The sequence below is a fragment of the Microcaecilia unicolor genome, chromosome 4, assembly GCF_901765095.1.
Source record: "Microcaecilia unicolor chromosome 4, aMicUni1.1, whole genome shotgun sequence".
Lineage (NCBI taxonomy): Eukaryota > Metazoa > Chordata > Amphibia > Gymnophiona > Siphonopidae > Microcaecilia > Microcaecilia unicolor.
This window is the reverse complement of record NC_044034.1, coordinates 65,406,052-65,426,675: the sequence shown is the minus strand read 5'-3', so window position 1 is coordinate 65,426,675 and position 20,624 is coordinate 65,406,052. Positions and strand designations below refer to the sequence as shown.

Genomic DNA, 20,624 nt, shown 5'->3' with positions numbered 1-20,624 from the left:
GCCAAGCCACAAGATACCACCGAATCTGCTCGGACCCAGGGGATAGAGACAGACACCTTGAAACCCTGACTGCATCCTTCAAACAGAGAGGCTACAACCCCAAAATAATCTTCAAAAATATTGCCTCCGCCCTCAAAACACCCAGGGGAAAATCTGCTACAGTACAAAGAAAAAAAAGCCACAGACAGAATTCCCCTTGTAGTGACATACAACCCAGAGCTGGAGAAACTGAGGAAAATCATAAGAGACCTACAGCCCCTACTCCAGGAAGATGAATTACTGAAAGAGATATTCCCATCCCCACCAGTGCTGGCCTTCCGACAGCCACCAAACTTAAAACACAAGCTAATCAGAAGTAAACTCCCAACACAGACTGAAAATGAAGAGAAGGGCATATTTCCATGCAATACATCCAGCTGCAAGCTATGCCAAAACATTTCACAGGACCCCACAGTCATTCACAAGGGAAAAATATTCAACATAAAGGAATCTTTCACATGCTCATCTTCCAATGTGGTATATATCATTCAGTGTAAAAAATGTAATGAAGGATGCTATTTTGGAGAAACAGGCCAGATGCTTAAGACAAGATTCAATCTGCACAGACATCACATGAAAATAGCCAGTTCCAGTCAGGCCCCCACCCCTGTGGGCCAACACTTTACAAGACCAGAACACTGCACCAGTGATTTCACAGTAAGAATCCTGAAAGGTAACTTTAAAACAATACAGGAACGTAAGAGCTTTGAAGTCAGAATGATTGAATATTTTGACACCCAACAGACAGGACTTAATGAGGATCTGGGTTTTCTAGCCCATTATAAACCATAAAGTTGTATTTCTCTGTTTATTTCTCTGTTTATCACCCTCCTCTCACCTACCCACATCCATCCTGTTAGAATATCAATGAAATGCTTTGATGTCCCCATGCATACCCCCAGCCTCCCACTCTGTCAGACTGTCAAAGTAATGCTTTGATGTTTCTCTTATATATACTATCTGCTACCATATTTGCTTATTTCTGATCTGACGAAGAAGGGCAACCTTCGAAAGCTAATCAAGAAATGTATTAAGTCCAATAAAAAAGGTATCATATTATTTTCTTTTCCATGTTTTATTTTGCTTGATTTCTATTGATAATAATTAAACTCTGAAATTCATTGCCAGAGAATGCACTAAAAGCAGTTAGCTGAGCAAGGTTTTAAAAAGGTGTGGATAATTTCCTAAAAGAAAAGTCCATAAGCCATTATTAAGATGGACTTGGGAAAATCCACTGCTTATTTCCAGGATATTTCTTTGGCTCTTTGTCTGCACCAGTTGCTGTTTAGTGTGGCCAGATGCCAGGTATATGCAAGTTTTCCCTTGACAAAGCGGGGTAACGCGAAACAGGCTCCTGTCGGGATAAGACATGATTTTATGACAACAGAGCAGTTTGTGGTTCTCTGCAAGACTAAGATAAGTCAAAACATTGTTTCTGTATTAGTTTGAAGCTCTGTAGAACAAACGCTGCAGTTTGTCTGCAGCACTGCAAATAATAGTGCACGATAAAAAATATATAAACAAAAAGAAAAGAAAAAGGAATTGATTGCTGCACAGAGATATTTGAAGCACCTAATGTCAAGGTGGTTGGGTGCACTATTGGTGGCAGGGGCTAGTCGATGATTATAAATAGTCACCAAAGCAGACGCTTTAAAGAAGCACAAAAATAAGTGCCTATGTGACGGCATGAGACATCCCCTTATTCAAGTATAATTTGTATATTGAGCTCCAGCTACTCCACCTTCAGTTTGTTGTGTATGTTTCAAGGTAAATTTGGTGGAGTGTTGCCATTTTTTAGCTATATTTTGATTATTTCTAGGATAAGCAACATAAAATCTGTTTTACTGTTTTTGAATCTTGCCAAGCACTTGTGAGCTGGATTGGCCATTATTGGAAACTTGGCTCTATTTACCTTCAGTCTATCTCACTATGGCAGCACTTATATGTTTAATGTGGCTTTTAACACGCATAACTGAATGATTCTGCATTAACAACATTCTGCAATTGCTGTGTTGTGCACCTATGAAGAAATTCCTGTTGGTGAGGAACAGATGGGAACTGTGCCTTGGAGTTAACATGGAGGTTGTTAACTACTAACACAGAAGATAACATATTTCAGTTATCTACACCTTTAGGGGTTGTAGCTAACTACACTTCATATTATCTGGCATACTCTTAATGCACAGTAGTGATTGTTGTTTTGGGTTAACTCCACAGCTGCCTTCCCCAGAGTGCTGGAAACATCCCTGACTGTTAGTGTAGAGGTTTTGCACTTAATGTATGTTAACAGCCAAAGTTAAGGTGTGTTAAGTGGAAACCCATACCACAGGTTAGTAAAAAAAAAAAAAAGGCCCCTTAGGGAAGAGTGTAGTTTTCACTATAACTACACTTATACAAAGGAATTTCTTAAATTGAAGAATCAAATGAGAAGGAAGACATGTGGCAAAATCTGATGTCATTGTTTTACTCATGGAGACACTGATTCAGATGTTCCACTATGCTGTGAAGGGCAAAGAAGCCCACTTTTCTGAAATCTCAGCAACTTAATGGCAAAGTGTGCAGAAAAGAACTCGTTTTTTTCTTGAGGGACTAGCTGATAGTCCTGACTTGCTATAGAAAGTTTAATCAGCAGTTTAATTTCAAGCACTCAGCTCTGATGAATACATAACTGATGAATACCTTTACAATAAGGAAAAAAAAGCCTTGTTCCTTGATTTCCTCCCTTAAGAAACAGCATAACCTTTTAACAGCTTCTGGCTTTACAAAGTTGTATCAGACTGCTGTCAACTCTGTTCTCACAGATAATTATTTCTGCAGTCACTGTAGCTTAAAGTAAAATTAAAGTAATAAAAAGACAGCAAAGCACAGTGGTAAGTGCAAGTGGAGGGAAATGGGTAGCAGAAATGAAGGAGGGGTCTGGTGTGTTTTTTCAGTCATATGAAATTTTAGAGGACCCAAGAGTACAAAATTCAATCCAAAATGTGGAGTGTGGTAGACAACTTCAAGATTAGGGTAACCAGCATGGAGGAGCTATAATTACAACTGCAACATTAATGAACATGCTTGGGACAAATATAGAGGGCATAATGCTTGGAATAGAGTCACTGGGTGTTGGTTTAAGTATGAGAGCGTATGGTACCCATCTACCCAAAGGAGTAGAAAGAGAGGAATGGCAGCTACACATACAGTACTATATGGGTCAAGTGGTCTTTGTCTACTACCATTTACATTAAATAAAGTTATTTTTTAACTCCTTGGTAAAGCAGCACTTCTATCTCAGGTTAGCCACAAACCAGAGTTCCAATATAAAGAAATTTAAAAATGCATAATGTAACAGTCTTCTTCACATGTCAGGTTTTCAAATACCCCTAGAATTAATTTAACATTTTCATGTTTTCTCTCCCACATAAACTGGCATTCTAACAAAACAAAGGACAGCCTACATCAGTAAAAGGTTTTGTTTGCATATACAGTTTAAACTGGAATGCCTTTGGTTTTAGATAAAATCCTGCTTTGACCCAGTGAGGCATAGCATTGATACAACTATGTACCTAGTACATTCAGAAAATGTTGTAGGTTAAAGACCTTTGCCTACCACACAGATAGAGGTCTGTAGTCAAAATCTAACTCCCACATCTTGCTCTTAAAGTTTCTGGGATAAGTGTAGGGTCTAATGCAGGTAATTTTTCAACAGTGGCAGGCTTTTTTTGTGTTTTTCTTTTCCCTTGAACTGGAATGTGCCTCTTTATCACCGCATGTACACCCCATTTAAATTGCAACATGACAGTGAAGTTTATTTAACTCAGAGAGCATTGTATGAAAGGTTCTATATCTTTTTAACCTAGTTCTGAGATATCACTTTTCACATAATTTTAATTGTAAGGAAATCAAGCACATCATTTCTTGTTCTGAGAAAATGCCCCCCCCCCTTCTGATGTCCTTTGACAACACGTAACCACCCATAGGAAACTTTTGTTAACAATCAAAATGTCACTCTTTTTATGCATCAGATGATTGATGAGCCAGAGCAACATGTATCATGTTTAAAAGGGGAAAATACATATATTTATATCATTTTGATCATGTCTAGGAGAACTGGATCAAGTTAAGGGAAGAATTTTATAAAGAATTTTTCATACATAAAGCCTTTTTATAAGTTATCTCTGAGATTACATAAAAGTATGTGTGGTGCCAAGAAGGAACCTGCTTTTATGCATTTAAAGTGTAGGCACGATCAGGGGAAGAGTTTGGGCAGAGTCAAGATTTATACATGTTTATAAAATACATATACATGTGTGTACTTTACACCTGCCCCTAAGCAAGCATAAATGCCTGCAGCTTCAAACTAGGCAAGGCGTTTTGCCCATACTATTATATATAGACTAGGGATACACATGCATGAAGGAGTGGGCACTATATGCAAACAATGCACCCACTTTAAGAAGAGTACACACTTTTAACGACATTCATTTGAAAAACAACAAAAAATGAACACAAAAACAAAACTTTTCTGGGTGCCTGAAGAAATTAGAAAAGCACCAGCACCTATCTAGTATAATCAGGTTTATAGTCACTAAAATGCACCATATTCATGCAACAAGTAAGGCAAAATTGTTCAAAAAAAATACACAAAACTTGAAGATAAGGTGCTAAAAATATATATTTTTTGGATTTAGCTTATACCTTTTTATTAGTAACTACTGTAGGGATTTATTGGTCTCCAGAGGGCTTAAACAGCTAGCATGGACATGACGGTCAGAGCAGAGGAGTGGCTGGCAGTGACAGCTAGCATATAGATCAGTACCATGCACTAGATGTCATAAGTGCCACTAGTGTGGCTGCACTTAATGCTACCTCAAGAGGCGGCATCAAGAGTACCTATGTTACCTGCAGTCTGGTAGTGGAGGTGTAGCCTAATGATTAGTGCAGCGGCCTGAGAACCAGGGGAACTGGATTCAATTCCCACTGCAGCTCCTTGTGACTCTGGGCAAGTCACATATGTAAACCGCTTTGATTGTAACCACAGAAAGGCGATATATCAAATCCCATCTCCCTTCCCTTTAGCTCAGCTGCTCCAACCTTCCACAAAATATGCACCAATTGCAGCACCTGTTTCCCTCAAAGCCCTCCATAGGTGATCTCCCCCCCCCCCCTGAATGCAGTACTGTGATCAAAGACCTCTCCCTGGTCAAAGCCCTCTCCCCTCACTCCAACCCAACTCTCTCCCCACCTCCCTGAGCTTCATCTGGAACTTACCTAAAGGTAACCTCTGGTCATCTAGTAGGATAGGGTGGGAGCAGGCTCCCTCCCTTCCACCCATCTGGCTCTGATTTTCAAAATAGCACCGAAGACCCCTACCAGTAGTCTTGCAGTACTACTGCTAGGGGTCAACCATCCATATAAGGGAAAATTAGCCATTTTGTCATCTGCTAATTTCTTTCCTTGAGTCCTGCTAGACCAGTCCAGCATCTGCCTGAGAGACTGGAGTTGGACTTCTTCCTTATGGTCCTCGGTCTCTAGTTATGCTCATCTTTGGGGTCATCTTTGGGGTCATCTTTGACTCTTCTCTCTCCTTCTCTGCTCATATCCAGCAGATTGCCGAGACCTGTTGTTTCTTTCTTTACAACATCCTTAAAATCCGCCCCTTTCTTTTCGAGCACTCTACCAAAACCCTCATCCACACCCTTGTCACCTCTCGTATAGACTACTGCAATCTGCTTCTTGCTGGCCACCTCTCCCCTCTCCAGTCAGTTCAAAACTCTGCTGCCCGTCTCATCTTCCGCCAGGGTCGCTTTACTCATACTACCCCTCTCCTCAAGACCCTTCACTGGCTCCCTATCCGTTTTCGCATCCTGTTCAAACTTCTTCTACTAACCTATAAATGTACTCACTCTGCTGCTCCCCAGTATCTCTCCACACTCGTCCATCCCTACACCCCTTCCCGTGCACTCCGCTCCATGGATAAATCCTTCTTATCTGTTCCCTTCTCCACTACTGCCAACTCCAGACTTCGCGCCTTCTGTCTCGCTGCACCCTACGCCTGGAATAAACTTTCTGAGCCCCTACGTCTTGCCCCATCCTTGGCCACCTTTAAATCTAGACTGAAAGCCCACCTCTTTAACATTGCTTTTGACTCGTAACCACTTGTAACCACTCGCCTCCACCTACCCTCCTCTCTTCCTTCCCGTTCACATTAATTGATTTGATTTGCTTACTTTATTTATTTTTTGTCTATTAGATTGTAAGCTCTTTGAGCAGGGACTGTCTTTCTTCTATGTTTGTGCAGCGCTGCATATGCCTTGTAGCGCTATAGAAATGCTAAATAGTAGTAGTAGTAGTAGTAGTTCCCTGAGGCTGGTTTTAGGACAGAATTTTATTTCCTGGAAGTGGCTAGAACCTGTGTGGTAGTTTGTGTTGTAGACTCAAGTTATGTTCCACAATTTTGATCTGGATTATTGCTCCATAAGAGTTCAGCAATGACACTACATAGCAATGATTCATTCACTAGGTTGGCCTATTGTGTTATAATTTTGTCTTATAATACTGTTCTGTGAAGTTCATTTATAATGCTATTTCAGTAGTATACTGGCAAGGTGATGTCATCTCTGAATTACATCACCTTTATTCTGGTGATGTCATCACTGAATTGTTAGAATTCACTGTCTCCATCTGCTTTGCATCAAGGAGGGGCTTGACCACAGCATCTGGGGGGGAGGGGCTTGGATGTGGGACTGAGTTAGGTGTGTGGCAGGCAGACAGGGCCAGGACTGCATTACATTCCTGAGCAGATAGCACTGGTTTTGCACGTTAATAAAAGGGCCCCAAAGTTTCTGTCTGAAGCAATGGAGGGTGAAGTGTCTTAAGGATTTGAACCCTGGTTTCTCTAGATCTCAATTTGATGTTCTAAGCCATTAGGTTACTACTCCACTAAAAGCAAGTAAATAATTAGCTACTTTAAGACCAATGACAAATTTAATTTTTCAGTGCCCTTTAGTGCTCTACTGAAATTCATTTTTGCTTACTATTAATTTTGTTCACTATTCTTTTTATCTTCTGCCTTTTTTCTTAGTTGATTTAGAGCTGGGGTGTTCAACCTCAGTCCTCAAGGGCTGCAATCCAGCCAGGTTTTCAGAATATCCCCAATAAATATGCATGCGTAAGATATATTTGCTTGCACTGCCTCCTTTGTATGCGAAAAGATCTCGTGCGTGTTCATTATGGAAATCCTGAAAACCCGATCTGGCAAGGGCCAAGATGGGACACCCCTGGCTTATAGCATTATACCTTACTAATTCCCTTCCCTGTAACTGGCATGTATCAAAAATCATGCTTTTGCCAATCGTAATGATTGTGTAATATCCCTTTAAGCTTCCTGTTTTCTTTCTAACACATTTCAGAAAAATGGCCAGGTAACTACATAACAGTAGTGTACTGAAATTTGTCAAAATGAACTGAGGCCATAATCATTAACTAATGAGGTACATAAGTACATAAGTAGTGCCATACTGGGAAAGACCAAAGGTCCATCTAGCCCAGCATCCTGTCACCGACAGTGGCCAATCCAGGTCAAGGGCACCTGGCACGCTCCCCAAACGTAAAAACATTCCAGACAAGTTATACCTAAAAATGCGGAATTTTTCCAAGTCCATTTAATAGCGGTCTATGGACTTGTCCTTTAGGAATCTATCTAACCCCTTTTTAAACTCCGTCAAGCTAACCGCCCGTACCACGTTCTCTGGCAACGAATTCCAGAGTCTAATTACACGTTGGGTGAAGAAAAATTTTCTCCGATTAGTTTTAAATTTACCACACTGTAGCTTCAACTCATGCCCTCTAGTCCTAGTATTTTTGGATAGCGTGAACAGTCGCTTCACATCCACCCGATCCATTCCACTCATTATTTTATACACTTCTATCATATCTCCCCTCAGCCGTCTCTTCTCCAAGCTGAAAAGCCCTAGCCTTCTCAGCCTCTCTTCATAGGAAAGTCGTCCTAAGATGGTATTAAAAGTATCCTTGATGAAAATACCTTCTCAAGTGGTTATGCTGTAACAAGATGATAGCATCAAGTTAAAAGTGTACATTAAAAGATATGGTAGGCCTGGGGAGCACCCTAGTGGTATATCTGTAGAAATAGCATTAAGAATGAAATGACAATAATACCTATTTATATTTGTCCATCGATAATAGAGACAGAAATATTTGAGCACAAGTTTAGTGTGCAAACTACAGAATGGTTGCTTACTACAAAAATGGTTTTATTATCTTGCTGTTTTCTTGTAGGAGGAATAGATTCCATAGCTAACTTGTGGCTTCAGCATTTGGCAGTTACAAAAACTCCTCATTCAACATAAGAATAGAATTTTGTAGTACAAATGTAGCAAGCAATTCTTTTGTAGAGTCTATACATAAATATTTGTAATGTACATACTAAAATTACACCTAATTGGTCATGAACAAATATTTTCTAGTTTAGCCATGCGCATGTGTGCAATCAGAGTATACATGAAACGACATTTTAGAAAGGATGCACAAGCCGCCTTAGAGACATCCAAGTTGGGACATCTACACTTAAGCAACTATTTTAGAAAAGGGACTGCTGACACAGAGATCCCCTTCTAAAATACATGCCAGCATGATCATCCCATCAACAGAACATCCAGCGGGAGCACTCATTTTACTGAAGCAGACAGAAAATAAACACCGACCACCCTGCCAGATAGGTATATCAGGACTGGCACTGCCACATATATGTGTGGATTTTATACCACAGATGTGGCAGTGCCAAACATGGCATACCCATTGCATCACTTCCTGATAACCCCACCATCTCATCTTCAAAATCCCCACTCCCTGATTGCACCTTCCAGACCCCCACCCTACCATCACTCTTCAAACCCCTCATCCCTGATTGCATCTTCCAGATGAGGAGGAGGAAAGTACAGAGTTGCTAGTATCAGTCTGTGCACCAAGTACAGGTACATGATTGTAATGCAGCAAAAATGGCCTAACACAGGGATGTGCTAAAGCTTTCTGCATTGGATTTTTGCCACGTGTGTGCACTAAATGCACACAATATTTTTTTGTATTTTTTGAATAGGCGTGTCAGGGACGGAGATTAGACATTACTACACTAATCAGTTAGCACATCTTCATTACCACGTGCTAACTGATTAGTTCACAGATAACCTGGGAGCCCTTACCACGTCCAAAATAGGTGGTAGTAAGTCCTTCTGCAGTAATTTTTTTAAATGGCCACGCGCTAATAACAATATTAGTGCACAAAGTAAATCTCACTGGCTCTAAATACATAAGTTATCACAACAGCTGTTCAATCAATGTCAAAATACTATACAATAATCGCTGCTGTTAAAAAATCTAACAAACATATAATAGAAAATATAGAAAACGGATCTTCAGAGGTGACCTTCCACTTAAGCCGTCGGCTTTGGAAATAATAGGAGTAGGTGTTTCACCTTATATCTTCATCAATCCGAAATCTTTTTGATCTTTTTATTATTTTTTTTGTTTTCTTAATCAAATTTTGTAGAAACAATCAATATATATAAACTTATTAACTTGCGCTATAACGCTATTGCTTCATCATGATAAGCGTTACTTATCTGAATTGCATAATGGGGGTAGATGTGCTAACACACATGTCACCCAAAGCTATCTCAAGTTATCCCCCCTCTCAATTCTTGTGTGGCATGTATCACGAACTGCTGAACAACCACTAATGAAACAAATACAAAATCAGGGTCTACAGCCATGGTAAAAATGGCATTAACAACTGGAAAATATCTGCATAAGGGCGCACGAAGGCCAATTTTTACCACAGCATTGAAGGACCCCTAATCCCTATATGGCTTGTGTTTTTTTCCTGCTGGTCAGTATTTTATGAGAGGTCATTTACATGTATATGTGACCACATACACACAACAATAACTTAATAAAATTACCTCCTAAGGGGGTAATTGCCATTTTGTTTTTTGTATATGTAATCTTTGTTCCTAATTGTTCTAAATCTTAGTGTTTAATTTGTTTGGTGTTTATTGATGGCTATTATCAACTGCTTTGATTAAAAAAAACAGTATATCAAATTTTAATAAACTAAACAAACTACAGTAAACTAATATTAGAAAAAATTTTCTATATGTGCTGCTTGTGGCATTGAACTTCCAGGTTGGTAGCCATACCTGAATATTAACTGGGCACAGCCATTGTACATGCCACATAAGGTTAGAACAGCTGTTTTGTTGTCCTAACTCTGCTCGGTTATTTAGCTGGTTAGCAGACTGAATGTCACCATTAACCAGCTAAGTTGCTGCTCCACCCACAGCCCATCCCTAACCTGGCCGGTTAGCAGGGATATTCAGCACCACCAACCAATTAAGTGCAACTGAATATTCCCGGTTAGCCCCACACAAGCAGTGTAAATGGCTAGGAGCCTCTCCTGATCGTGTAAATTGCTTTGTTTTGTTCTTATTCCTTTTTGATATATATATTTTTTGCAATTTTACATTTTAATGCAAGATTATAATCTTTATTCAGCAAAGTGTTAACATAAATCCAAATTTCAAAGAAATAATGTAATAAAGTTCTCACACCTCCGGTGAATACCTAGCAGATCGAACTTGGAATGACTTCGATCTGATAACCGAAGAAGCCATCATTCAAGCACTGAACAAATTCTCTAAAACCCACTCCAAACTGGATACTTGCCCCAGTAACCTAATAAGGTTTGCCCTCAAATGCTTCATAACAGACCTCACTTCACACCTGAACTGCATGCTCCAACAAGGACTTTTCCCCAAGGACAAAGGAAATATATTACTCACACCCATACCCAAAGACTTAAAAAATTAACGACACAACCAACTATCGACCAGTAGCATCCATTCCCCTGATAGTAAAACTAATGGAAAGTATGGTAACCAAACAACTCACCACTTACCTAAACAAATTCACAATAGTACATGAATCACAGTCAGGATTCCGATCCAACCATAGCACTGAAACAGTGCTAACCACTCTCATAACCAAATTTAAACAACTAATTGCAACAGGAAACAGTGTGCTACTTCTACAATTCGATATGTCCACCACGTTCAACATGGTCAGCCACCAAATACTCTCGAACATCTTAGACTACTTCAGGATTGGAGGAAACATACTAAGATGGTTTAAAGGCTTCTTAACAACAAGAACTTATCAAGTGACTTCTAAATCAAAAACATCAACACCGTGGAAACCTGAATGCGGAGTACCACAAGGATCACCGCTCTCACCAACCCTTTTTAACCGAATGATGACACCTTTAGCCAAATCGCAAATCTAACCAAGGACTCAATCCGTACATTTATGCAGACGATGTCACGATATACATCCCGTTCAAACAAGACATAACCGAAATCGCAAATGAAATCACACACAGCCTCCAAACAATGAAATCATGGGCGGAGGCATTCCAACTAAAACTAAACGCAGAAAAAACACAATGTCTCATCCTGTCCTCACAATACAACACAAACCCAATACCATAAACACCTCAGATTACACCCTTCCGGTTTCAGACAGCCTGAAAATTCTGGGAGTCACAATCGACCGAAATCTCACACTCGAAGACCATGCGAAAAATACAGCAAAGAAAATGTTCTACTCAATGTGGAAACTTAAAAGAATCAAACCTTTCTTCCCAAGGGAAGTATTCCGCAGCCTAGTACAATCAATGGCACTAAGTCATCTAGACTACTGCAATGCTATTTACGCCGGATGCAAAGAACAAATCATTAAGAAACTTCAAACCGCTCAAAACACAGCATCCAGACTCATATTTGGGAAAGCGAAATACGAAAGCGCCAAACCCCTAAAGAAAAACTACACTGGCTTCCATTAAAGGAACGAATTGCGTTCAAAGTTTGCACCCTGGTCCACAAAATCATTTACGGGGAAGCCCCGACATATATGTCAGACCTTATAGACTTGCCTATTAGGAACGCAAAACGATCATCACGCACATTCCTCAATCTCCACTATCCCAACTGTAAAGGGCTAAAATATAAATCCACATACGCGACCAGCTTCTCATACATTTGCACGCAGCTATGGAACACACTACCGAAAGTCATAAAAACAACGCAAGAGTTAACCATCTTCCGAAGGCAACTGAAAACAGATCTTTTCAAGAATGCATACCATAAATATCCATCCTAAATACTAAATAATAACACTACACAGGATCTATACAAATCCGAAAACTTATCACATGACTGATCAACCTCCTTGCTATTAACTATCAAGCACTACCTCCTTAAACCTTATGTCAAGTAGGGTCTCTCTATAGTCGATGACCTAATGTATGTTATAATCCTATTTATTGCTCAGGAACCTTCATTCAATACCATAAAGTATTATTCTTTAACATGTATGTATGCACATGATATATATATATACCATAATATGTTCCATTTATGTTATGTTCCATGTATGTTACCATGCATGTATGCACCTCAATGTATGTATATTAAGGTGCAATACCATTTGTAATGCTACTACCCGGAAATGGCAACCACCATTACGGCAAATGTAAGCCACATTGAGCCTGCAAATTGGTGGGAAAATGTGAGATACAAATGCTACAAATAAATATTAAACAAATCCAAGATTCCAATTACAGGATATTCAAAAGGAAATAATTACTAAGGTTAATAAGCATATAATACAGGACAGAAAATAATATTTATTTAAACTCCAACTGTTCTTTTAGAGGATATGAATGATGTCAAATGTGAAGGATCCACGAAAACGTACTTAAATGAATTAAGTCGAATAATGCATTTACAGGGGAACCTTAAGTAAAATACTCCTCCAAGTTGGAGAATGGCGGGTTTTAGTAGCAAAACTTGTTTACGCCTTTTCTGGGTCTCCTTTGAAATATCTGGAAACAAGTTTATTAAACCAAGGAAAGTCTTTTCCCGGTTCCTAAAAAACAATCGTAGAAGCCAATATTTATCAGGAATTAGGACAACAGTAGCTACTAAAGTAGCCGCTTGATCTATTTCAGAGGTTTCCAGAAATGTTGTCAAGTCTAAGGATTCTTTTCTCTCTTGTTGAGGCAATTCCTTCTGTGGTATGTAATACACTTGACCAAAGGGTAGTAAACTTTCTTCAGGAATTTCACGAAGATATCTCTTTAACATATCAATTGGCTTTATCATTTTTATCTTGGGGAAATTTATAAATCTTAGGTTATTATTCCTCATGAAATTATCATATATTTCTGTTTTTCTCCTTAAATTATCGGTTTTGTGAGTAATAGTTGATATAAACTGGGAGATTAAATCCCATAAAGAATCAAGCGTTGCCTCTGCCGGCGTCTCCAATATCCTTGGAGGAATATTACCAAGATTTTCTGGTTTCTTCAATAACTCCGTATCCTGTAATTCTGCAGACATTACAGCAGGACTGCTGTCCTCGGGCAATTTCACTTGTCCTTCGGATTGCCCCTCGGGTTGAATTTGAGCTTCTACCGCAGGATCTCTGCTCCTTAGTAGAGGTCCTGTCGGTCCCTCGAGGGGTGAGCTGGTTAACTGCTGCTGCAGAGGTGGAGCTCGATGATCAGGGCTCAGAGTGGTATCTAGGCCTGAAGACGCTGAACCTTCCTGCACCACGCGGGCGCCTTCTAGGGATTTGCCCATAATCCGTTGATTCTGTCCCGGGGTGCTCACTTATTCCTTTTTGAATAATCCCTGTCTTCAGTTCTTTTTAATATTTATAAGCTTTCTCTTTGTAAGCTTCTTAGAGGGTTGGGAGTGTTTTACCAGATAACTGGCCATTCATTATTCATACTCTCTGTAGTGTGAACATTGATGGCCCACCTTTTCTAGCCATCTTGCTTTCTTTAAATACCAGATTTTTACAAGGTTTTTAAGGAATTTGGTATCTTGGAATGGCACCATCCCCATCAATTGCTTTGATCACATGACTCCCAGATACACCTCTTTTTAACTAGTATTACAGAATTGGATACTCTGAAATTTTTCAAGTTGAAGTTATCCCAGTAGTGGCCAGGTCCAATGTAGATATATGCATGTACATGTCTGCAAGTTTGTGTATATGGATATTTAAACTGTTGTTTAAATATTTATAATTTCATTTTATTAAATTTTTAAGCATTTATTCATTTTACTTAATAGATTATAAAATACACATGATTTTCTTTGCTAATTTTTGATTTGTCATATATACCTGTTTCTAAATTATGCTTTTAAAAATTTAGATTCATGGAAAATTTACAAACGGAAGTGCAAGAAATGGAATTCATACAGTTTTCTAAAGGTTTAACCTTCATGAGGAAAGAGGACTTTGCTGAGTGGCTGCTGTTTTACACTGATGAAGACAACAATGAAATTTACTGGCAGAATGTGAGAGAGAGAATTCCAGCAGGCGAGGTTTGTAGCATTTTTGCCATCTCCATTTTAAACCATTCAGAACTAAGGAATTTCAATGGTAGATGACATAACATACTCAAGGTCATAAGGAGTACATGCGAGAGAAGCTGGATCTGAAACCTGGCTCTTAGCCTTCTCCTCCAAACAGTAGGCTAATATTCCACTCCTTTTTAAATATGTCCTGATTAAAGGACATGTTTCTGAGTTAATCTGCTTTCTTCATATTTTTGGGCGTAATGTCAGTTTTTAGGAAGTAGATGTAGCATGGCTTTTTCCCAGTTTCTTCCCACTTTACAACCTATGCTCCCAGACAATATGCCTGAAAATGTATGTTCCCTTGCTAACTGAAAACTGGAAGGAACATCTTCTGTTGAGATTTAACATCTTAATGCCATTCTTATGCCAGTAAGTTCTCTCTTCCCTAGAACCTGGACAAACCATTTTCATGATACATTCATACCCTATTAGCCCCATCAGAAAGGAAACTCAAATGTTAATCTCATGTACCATAGTCTAATGGAACTTCTGGCCCCCCAATATGACTTATTTTAATACAAACATTACAATTTTTATACTGCCTCTTTTAATCTAATCTAATATGGACATTTCTAGGCCACTTTACAGAGGAAGGGCTCAAGGTGGATTACAGAAGAAATAAATGGAACACAATACTATTGAATTATAAAAAATCAAATTAATAACCAAAATTATAAAAGCAGAGAAAAATCAAATTAAATTACAAAAAATCAAATAAATAACCCAAATTACAAAAACAGAGAATATCAAATTAAAAACTAACAAAGACGTCAGACATGAATCATTCAAATATAAAGAAAACAGATAAGAGCCTTTCTAAAGACTAAGGGGGTCTTTTACTAAAGCTTAGCTCAAGTTATCTGCAGTTGGCATTTTATTTCTATGGGCCCTGTTGCAGATAACTCGAGCTAACCTTTAGTAAAAGACCCCCTAAGAGCTCTGTTTACTAAACTGTGTTAGAGGTGTGTAACTGTGTAGATGCCCATAATATTCCTATGGGTGTCTACACAGCGTGTGCTAATTTTTATCTCGTGCTAAATACACTAGCACACCTTAGTAAAGAGGGCCCTAAATAAGAAGGAATACACTTGACTGAGCAAACTGTTCCATGATTGTGGATCCTTGCCGCTTATGGCTCTATTCCTGGTTAGCGTCTTATGATAAATTTGATGTGGCAGGCACTCTTAATCTTGTCTCTTGAGCTGATCGTAAGGACCTGGAGGCAGAATAAAGCAATACTTCTTGAGAGAGATAATCTGGCATTAAACCGTTTAAAATTTTAAAAACAAATGTAAGTAGCTTAAAATGTATCCTTGCACGGACCGGCAACCAAGGTGGTTTAACATAGAGCACTTAAAATAATACAAGTACAATAAATAAACATATTTCCTAAAGGAGGGGCAGCACTAAGTGAGTGCTGCTTATTGTTTTAGTGTATTGTAATAGCAGACCATGTATACACGAGACTGGGCTATGGAGGGAAGAAGCCTAAGTGTGTATATAGACAGATTTGGGAAACAAGGACAGAATTAGGGGACCATTGTTTATCTTTTTGTTAGAAAAAGCAACCACTTTCTCCCTTCATTCTCCATCAGTTGGAGCCCTGGTGCAGAGTACTGTGGCCAACTCAGGATTAGCATTTTTATTTAAATGTTAAAATACCCTCTGGTTCTAGTACTCCCAGTTCTCAGGGAATAAGACAAATACTGCTCTTATGGCAACACCTTAACTCATTCAGACTACAACAAAGTGTCTAGGCCATTTTTTTCTTAGCCACAGTGCATTACTGCAGTACTTACTACTTAACACTAAATGTAATAGCCCAACAGTAGAAAACAGAAAAGACATAAAGAGCCTTATTCTATAAAGGTTATGCTCCTAAATGTACGCTCCTTCATTTATGCTCTTAAATTTCGAGCATAATCTGTGCTCCAAAATAGATTAAGCTCGTAATTTAGGAGCATACATTTAGGAGCATAACCTTTATAGAATAGGGCTCCTATTGCAGCATAAACAAAAAGAATTATAACATGTTAACTGTTGGAAATCATAAGTTCATTGCTATCATATGAAGTAAAAGACTATTCTGCACTGCAAGAATTATTACAGCAATTCAGCATTTATGAATTATGTTTAAGTTTTGTTGCTTAAGACTGGCATAGCTAATAACATAATTTTTGGCCTTGGCAGAGAGAGACTAAAATAAGGAAAAATAGCTCAGAGAGAATGTGGAACAGTGGTCAGAGCAATGGGCTCTGTGGAAGCCAGGTTCAAAGCCTGCTTTTACCACTGACATTTTTTTGTGACCTGGGACAAATCACTTTCTCTCTTATTGCCTTGGGTACCCCCTTAGATGGTAAAGGGCCCTTTTATTAAACTGCGGTAAAAAGTGGCCTGTGCTAGTTTGGGCGCGTGAAATTGGTGTGCCCTGGACCACTTTTTACTGTGGTGTGAAAAAGGCCTTTTTTAAATGGAGCAATAAATGGCCATATGCTAATATTAAAATTAGCATGTGACTATTTACTGCCTGAACCCTTACCGCCACCGATTTAGTAGGTAGTAGGGGCTGCTACTCGTGCAGTAATCGGGCAGTGGTTGGCAATGTGATGATTAATGCCAAGAACACCCCCACAGTAGAAAATAAAAAATTGTTTTCTACCACGCGAAACTGTGCATGCCAACTTTGGAACTACTGCTGGGCTCCTGCACTACCCCCGGCAGTAGGGCCAATTTGGCACATGCTGCCCGCGTGTAGCCCTACAGTGGCTTAGTAAAAGGGCCCCTTTTAAGACAGGGATATATTCCATGTGAATATTTATCACCATTATTAGACTCAATAGCACTGTAAGAATATTATTACCACACATTCACATACCCCCAAATTCTATAAATGGTGCCTGAAGTTGTGTGAAATATTTTGGACGCATAGCCAAATTGCATGCACAACTTAACAAGCCAATTAGCACCAATAATTGGTACTCAACCAATTAGCGGCACTAATTGGCTTTAATTAGAATTTACGCACACATTCTAGGCGTATTCTGTAATGTGGTGCACGTAAATTCTGATGCGCACAGCCAAAAAGGGGGAGTGGAATGGGTGTTTCAAAAAACTATGCGCACTATTATGGAATACATCCGATCTGCGCCTGTGTTAGGTGCAGGTTTTTAGGCCTGGTTTTAAATGGGTGTGTCTAAATTTTAGTTGCAAGAATGGCATATGCTCATATTCTATAAAGTACGCCTAGCTTTAGCCGTAGTTTATAGACTTGTACTAAGCATATACTTTTTTGGCGCTGATTTTTCAGGCGCCATTTATAAAATTTGGCCTTTAGTATGTTTTTTCTTTACTTTTGATTCTTCTCTCTGCTTCTCCTCTACTGCCTTTTATTAAACCAACCGAGAAATTATAGAAATGCAGAATATAGTAGTTACTGTTAAAAAATAATATAAAATTATGAAATTAGCGGGGAAAAGATTAGAAATTATGTATTGGAAAATAACTCTTACACTTATGTAGCCCTAATCATTATCATCTTGGGTTTAGTGAATGTTTAAGTAAACTTCTCTTTTCACTTCCCATGATTTATATAGTAACCTATTTAAATATTTTCCATTTTAAGAGTATTAGCTTGGAAGAATTCAAGAATTTTTATCACTTCATGAACAACCTTGAGGATTTTTCTATCACAATGAAAATGTTTACTGTGGCCAATCGAGCTGTAAAATTGGGTAGGTACTCTTCTTACATCATATAGTTGATGGGCTCAGAGTATATGGATCCAGAAGACTTAATAAATATGGAAAGAATATAGGGCTTAAGCATAATTTGAATAAATGATCATATTCTGCTTTATCAACTTGATTAATCAGTTTTTAAAAGGTGAAATTGTCTTACCTGTTAATTTCCTTTCTTTTCCTTTCCTTTAGTAGGGCTGTAGCACTCAGAACAAGTGAGTGTTATCTCCTCCTACAAGCAGATGGAGGTAGAGAAAATTGATCATTTCCAGTGAACTCAGTGGTATAACCTGCTGGTTTCTCAGTGGAAAGTTCCAGTATTTTTCTCTACCTCTAGCAGATGGTAGGTCATTCAGGTTGGTGCTCCTGGTCCCTGGCCTAGCTCCCCGCTCTGCAGGCTGTGGCCGCACAGTGAGGTTGATCCTAAGGGCCACTTCCTAGTTCCTGACCCGTACCTGATAGAGCACAGAGCATGGCTCTGCTGCCTGCTGTCGCTCTTTTTAGCATCCACTGGGTGAGGCATTGGCTCCTCATCCCCTTATTGTGAGTAGAAGCGTCACCTAACCCTCCATTGTCCTAGGTACAAAAAAACAGATTGTGAGCCCAGTAAGGACAGAGAAAGTACCTGCATAGAGCATGTAAACCACTTTGGTTGTACCATAGAAAGGCGGTATATCAAGTCCATGACTCTTTACCCTGTTGGGTTGTTTTTCCCTTGGGCTCCTCTGCAGATCCCAGACAAAACAATTTTAATCTGGCTTGCCTGATTGGGGAAGTTCTGGGAGCTACGCTATCTGACCTTTTCGGTGCTTCTCGAGTCGGGAATGGTCCTGGAAGACTGGGGAAGGGTGTACAGTGGGGGAAATAAGTATTTGATCCCTTGCTGATTTTGTAAGTTTGCCCACTGACAAAGACATGAGCAGCCCATAATTGAAGGGTAGGTTATTGGTAACAGTGAGAGATAGCACATCACAAATTAAATCCGGAAAATCACATTGTGGAAAGTATATGAATTTATTTGCATTCTGCAGAGGGAAATAAGTATTTGATCCCTCTGGCAAACAAGACCTAATACTTGGTGGCAAAACCCTTGTTGGCAAGCACAGCGGTCAGACGTCTTCTGTAGTTGATGATGAGGTTTGCACACATGTCAGGAGGAATTTTGGTCCACTCCTCTTTGCAGATCATCTCTAAATCATTAAGAGTTCTGGGCTGTCGCTTGGCAACTCGCAGCTTCAGCTCCCTCCATAAGTTTTCAATGGGATTAAGGTCTGGTGACTGGCTAGGCCACTCCATGACCCTAATGTGCTTCTTCCTGAGCCACTCCTTTGTTGCCTTGGCTGTATGTTTTGGGTCATTGTCGTGCTGGAAGACCCAGCCACGACCCATTTTTAAGGCCCTGGCGGAGGGAAGGAGGTTGTCACTCAGAATTGTACGGTACATGGCCCCATCCATTCTCCCATTGATGCGGTGAAGTAGTCCTGTGCCCTTAGCAGAGAAACACCCCCAAAACATAACATTTCCACCTCCATGCTTGACAGTGGGGACGGTGTTCTTTGGGTCATAGGCAGCATTTCTCTTCCTCCAAACACGGCGAGTTGAGTTCATGCCAAAGAGCTCAATTTTTGTCTCATCTGACCACAGCACCTTCTCCCAATCACTCTCGGCATCATCCAGGTGTTCACTGGCAAACTTCAGATGGGCCGTCACATGTGCCTTCCGGAGCAGGGGGACCTTGCGGGCACTGCAGGATTGCAATCCGTTATGTCGTAATGTGTTACCAATGGTTTTCGTGGTGACAGTGGTCCCAGCTGCCTTGAGATCATTGACAAGTTCCCCCCTTGTAGTTGTAGGCTGATTTCTAACCTTCCTCATGATCAAGGATACCCCACGAGGTGAGATTTTGCGTGGAGCCCCAGATCTTTGTCGATTGACAGTCATTTTGTACTTCTTCCATTTTCTTACTATGGCACCAACAGTTGTCTCCTTCTCGCCCAGCGTCTTACTGATGGTTTTGTAGCCCATTCCAGCCTTGTGCAGGTGTATGATCTTGTCCCTGACATCCTTAGACAGCTCCTTGCTCTTGGCCATTTTGTAGAGGTTAGAGTCTGACTGATTCACTGAGTCTGTGGACAGGTGTCTTTCATACAGGTGACCATTGCCGACAGCTGTCTGTCATGCAGGTAACGAGTTGATTTGGAGCATCTACCTGGTCTGTAGGGGCCAGATCTCTTACTGGTTGGTGGGGGATCAAATACTTATTTCCCTCTGCAGAATGCAAATAAATTCATATACTTTCCACAATGTGATTTTCCGGATTTAATTTGTGATGTGCTATCTCTCACTGTTACCAATAACC

The 20,624-nt window shown here is 39.7% G+C and overlaps 1 protein-coding gene across 2 annotated transcripts in view; it reads left to right on the top strand.

Annotated features, from left to right (window-relative positions):
• Window positions 1-20,624, top strand: part of MICU2 (mitochondrial calcium uptake 2) — a 505,490-nt gene that overhangs the window by 457,525 nt on the left and 27,341 nt on the right. For both annotated transcript variants that reach the window (XM_030200306.1, XM_030200305.1), the window contains exons 9-10: window positions 14,321-14,492; window positions 18,151-18,259. In XM_030200306.1, coding sequence (XP_030056166.1) covers window positions 14,321-14,492; window positions 18,151-18,259 — 281 coding nt within the window. The remainder of the gene's footprint in view (window positions 1-14,320; window positions 14,493-18,150; window positions 18,260-20,624) is intronic.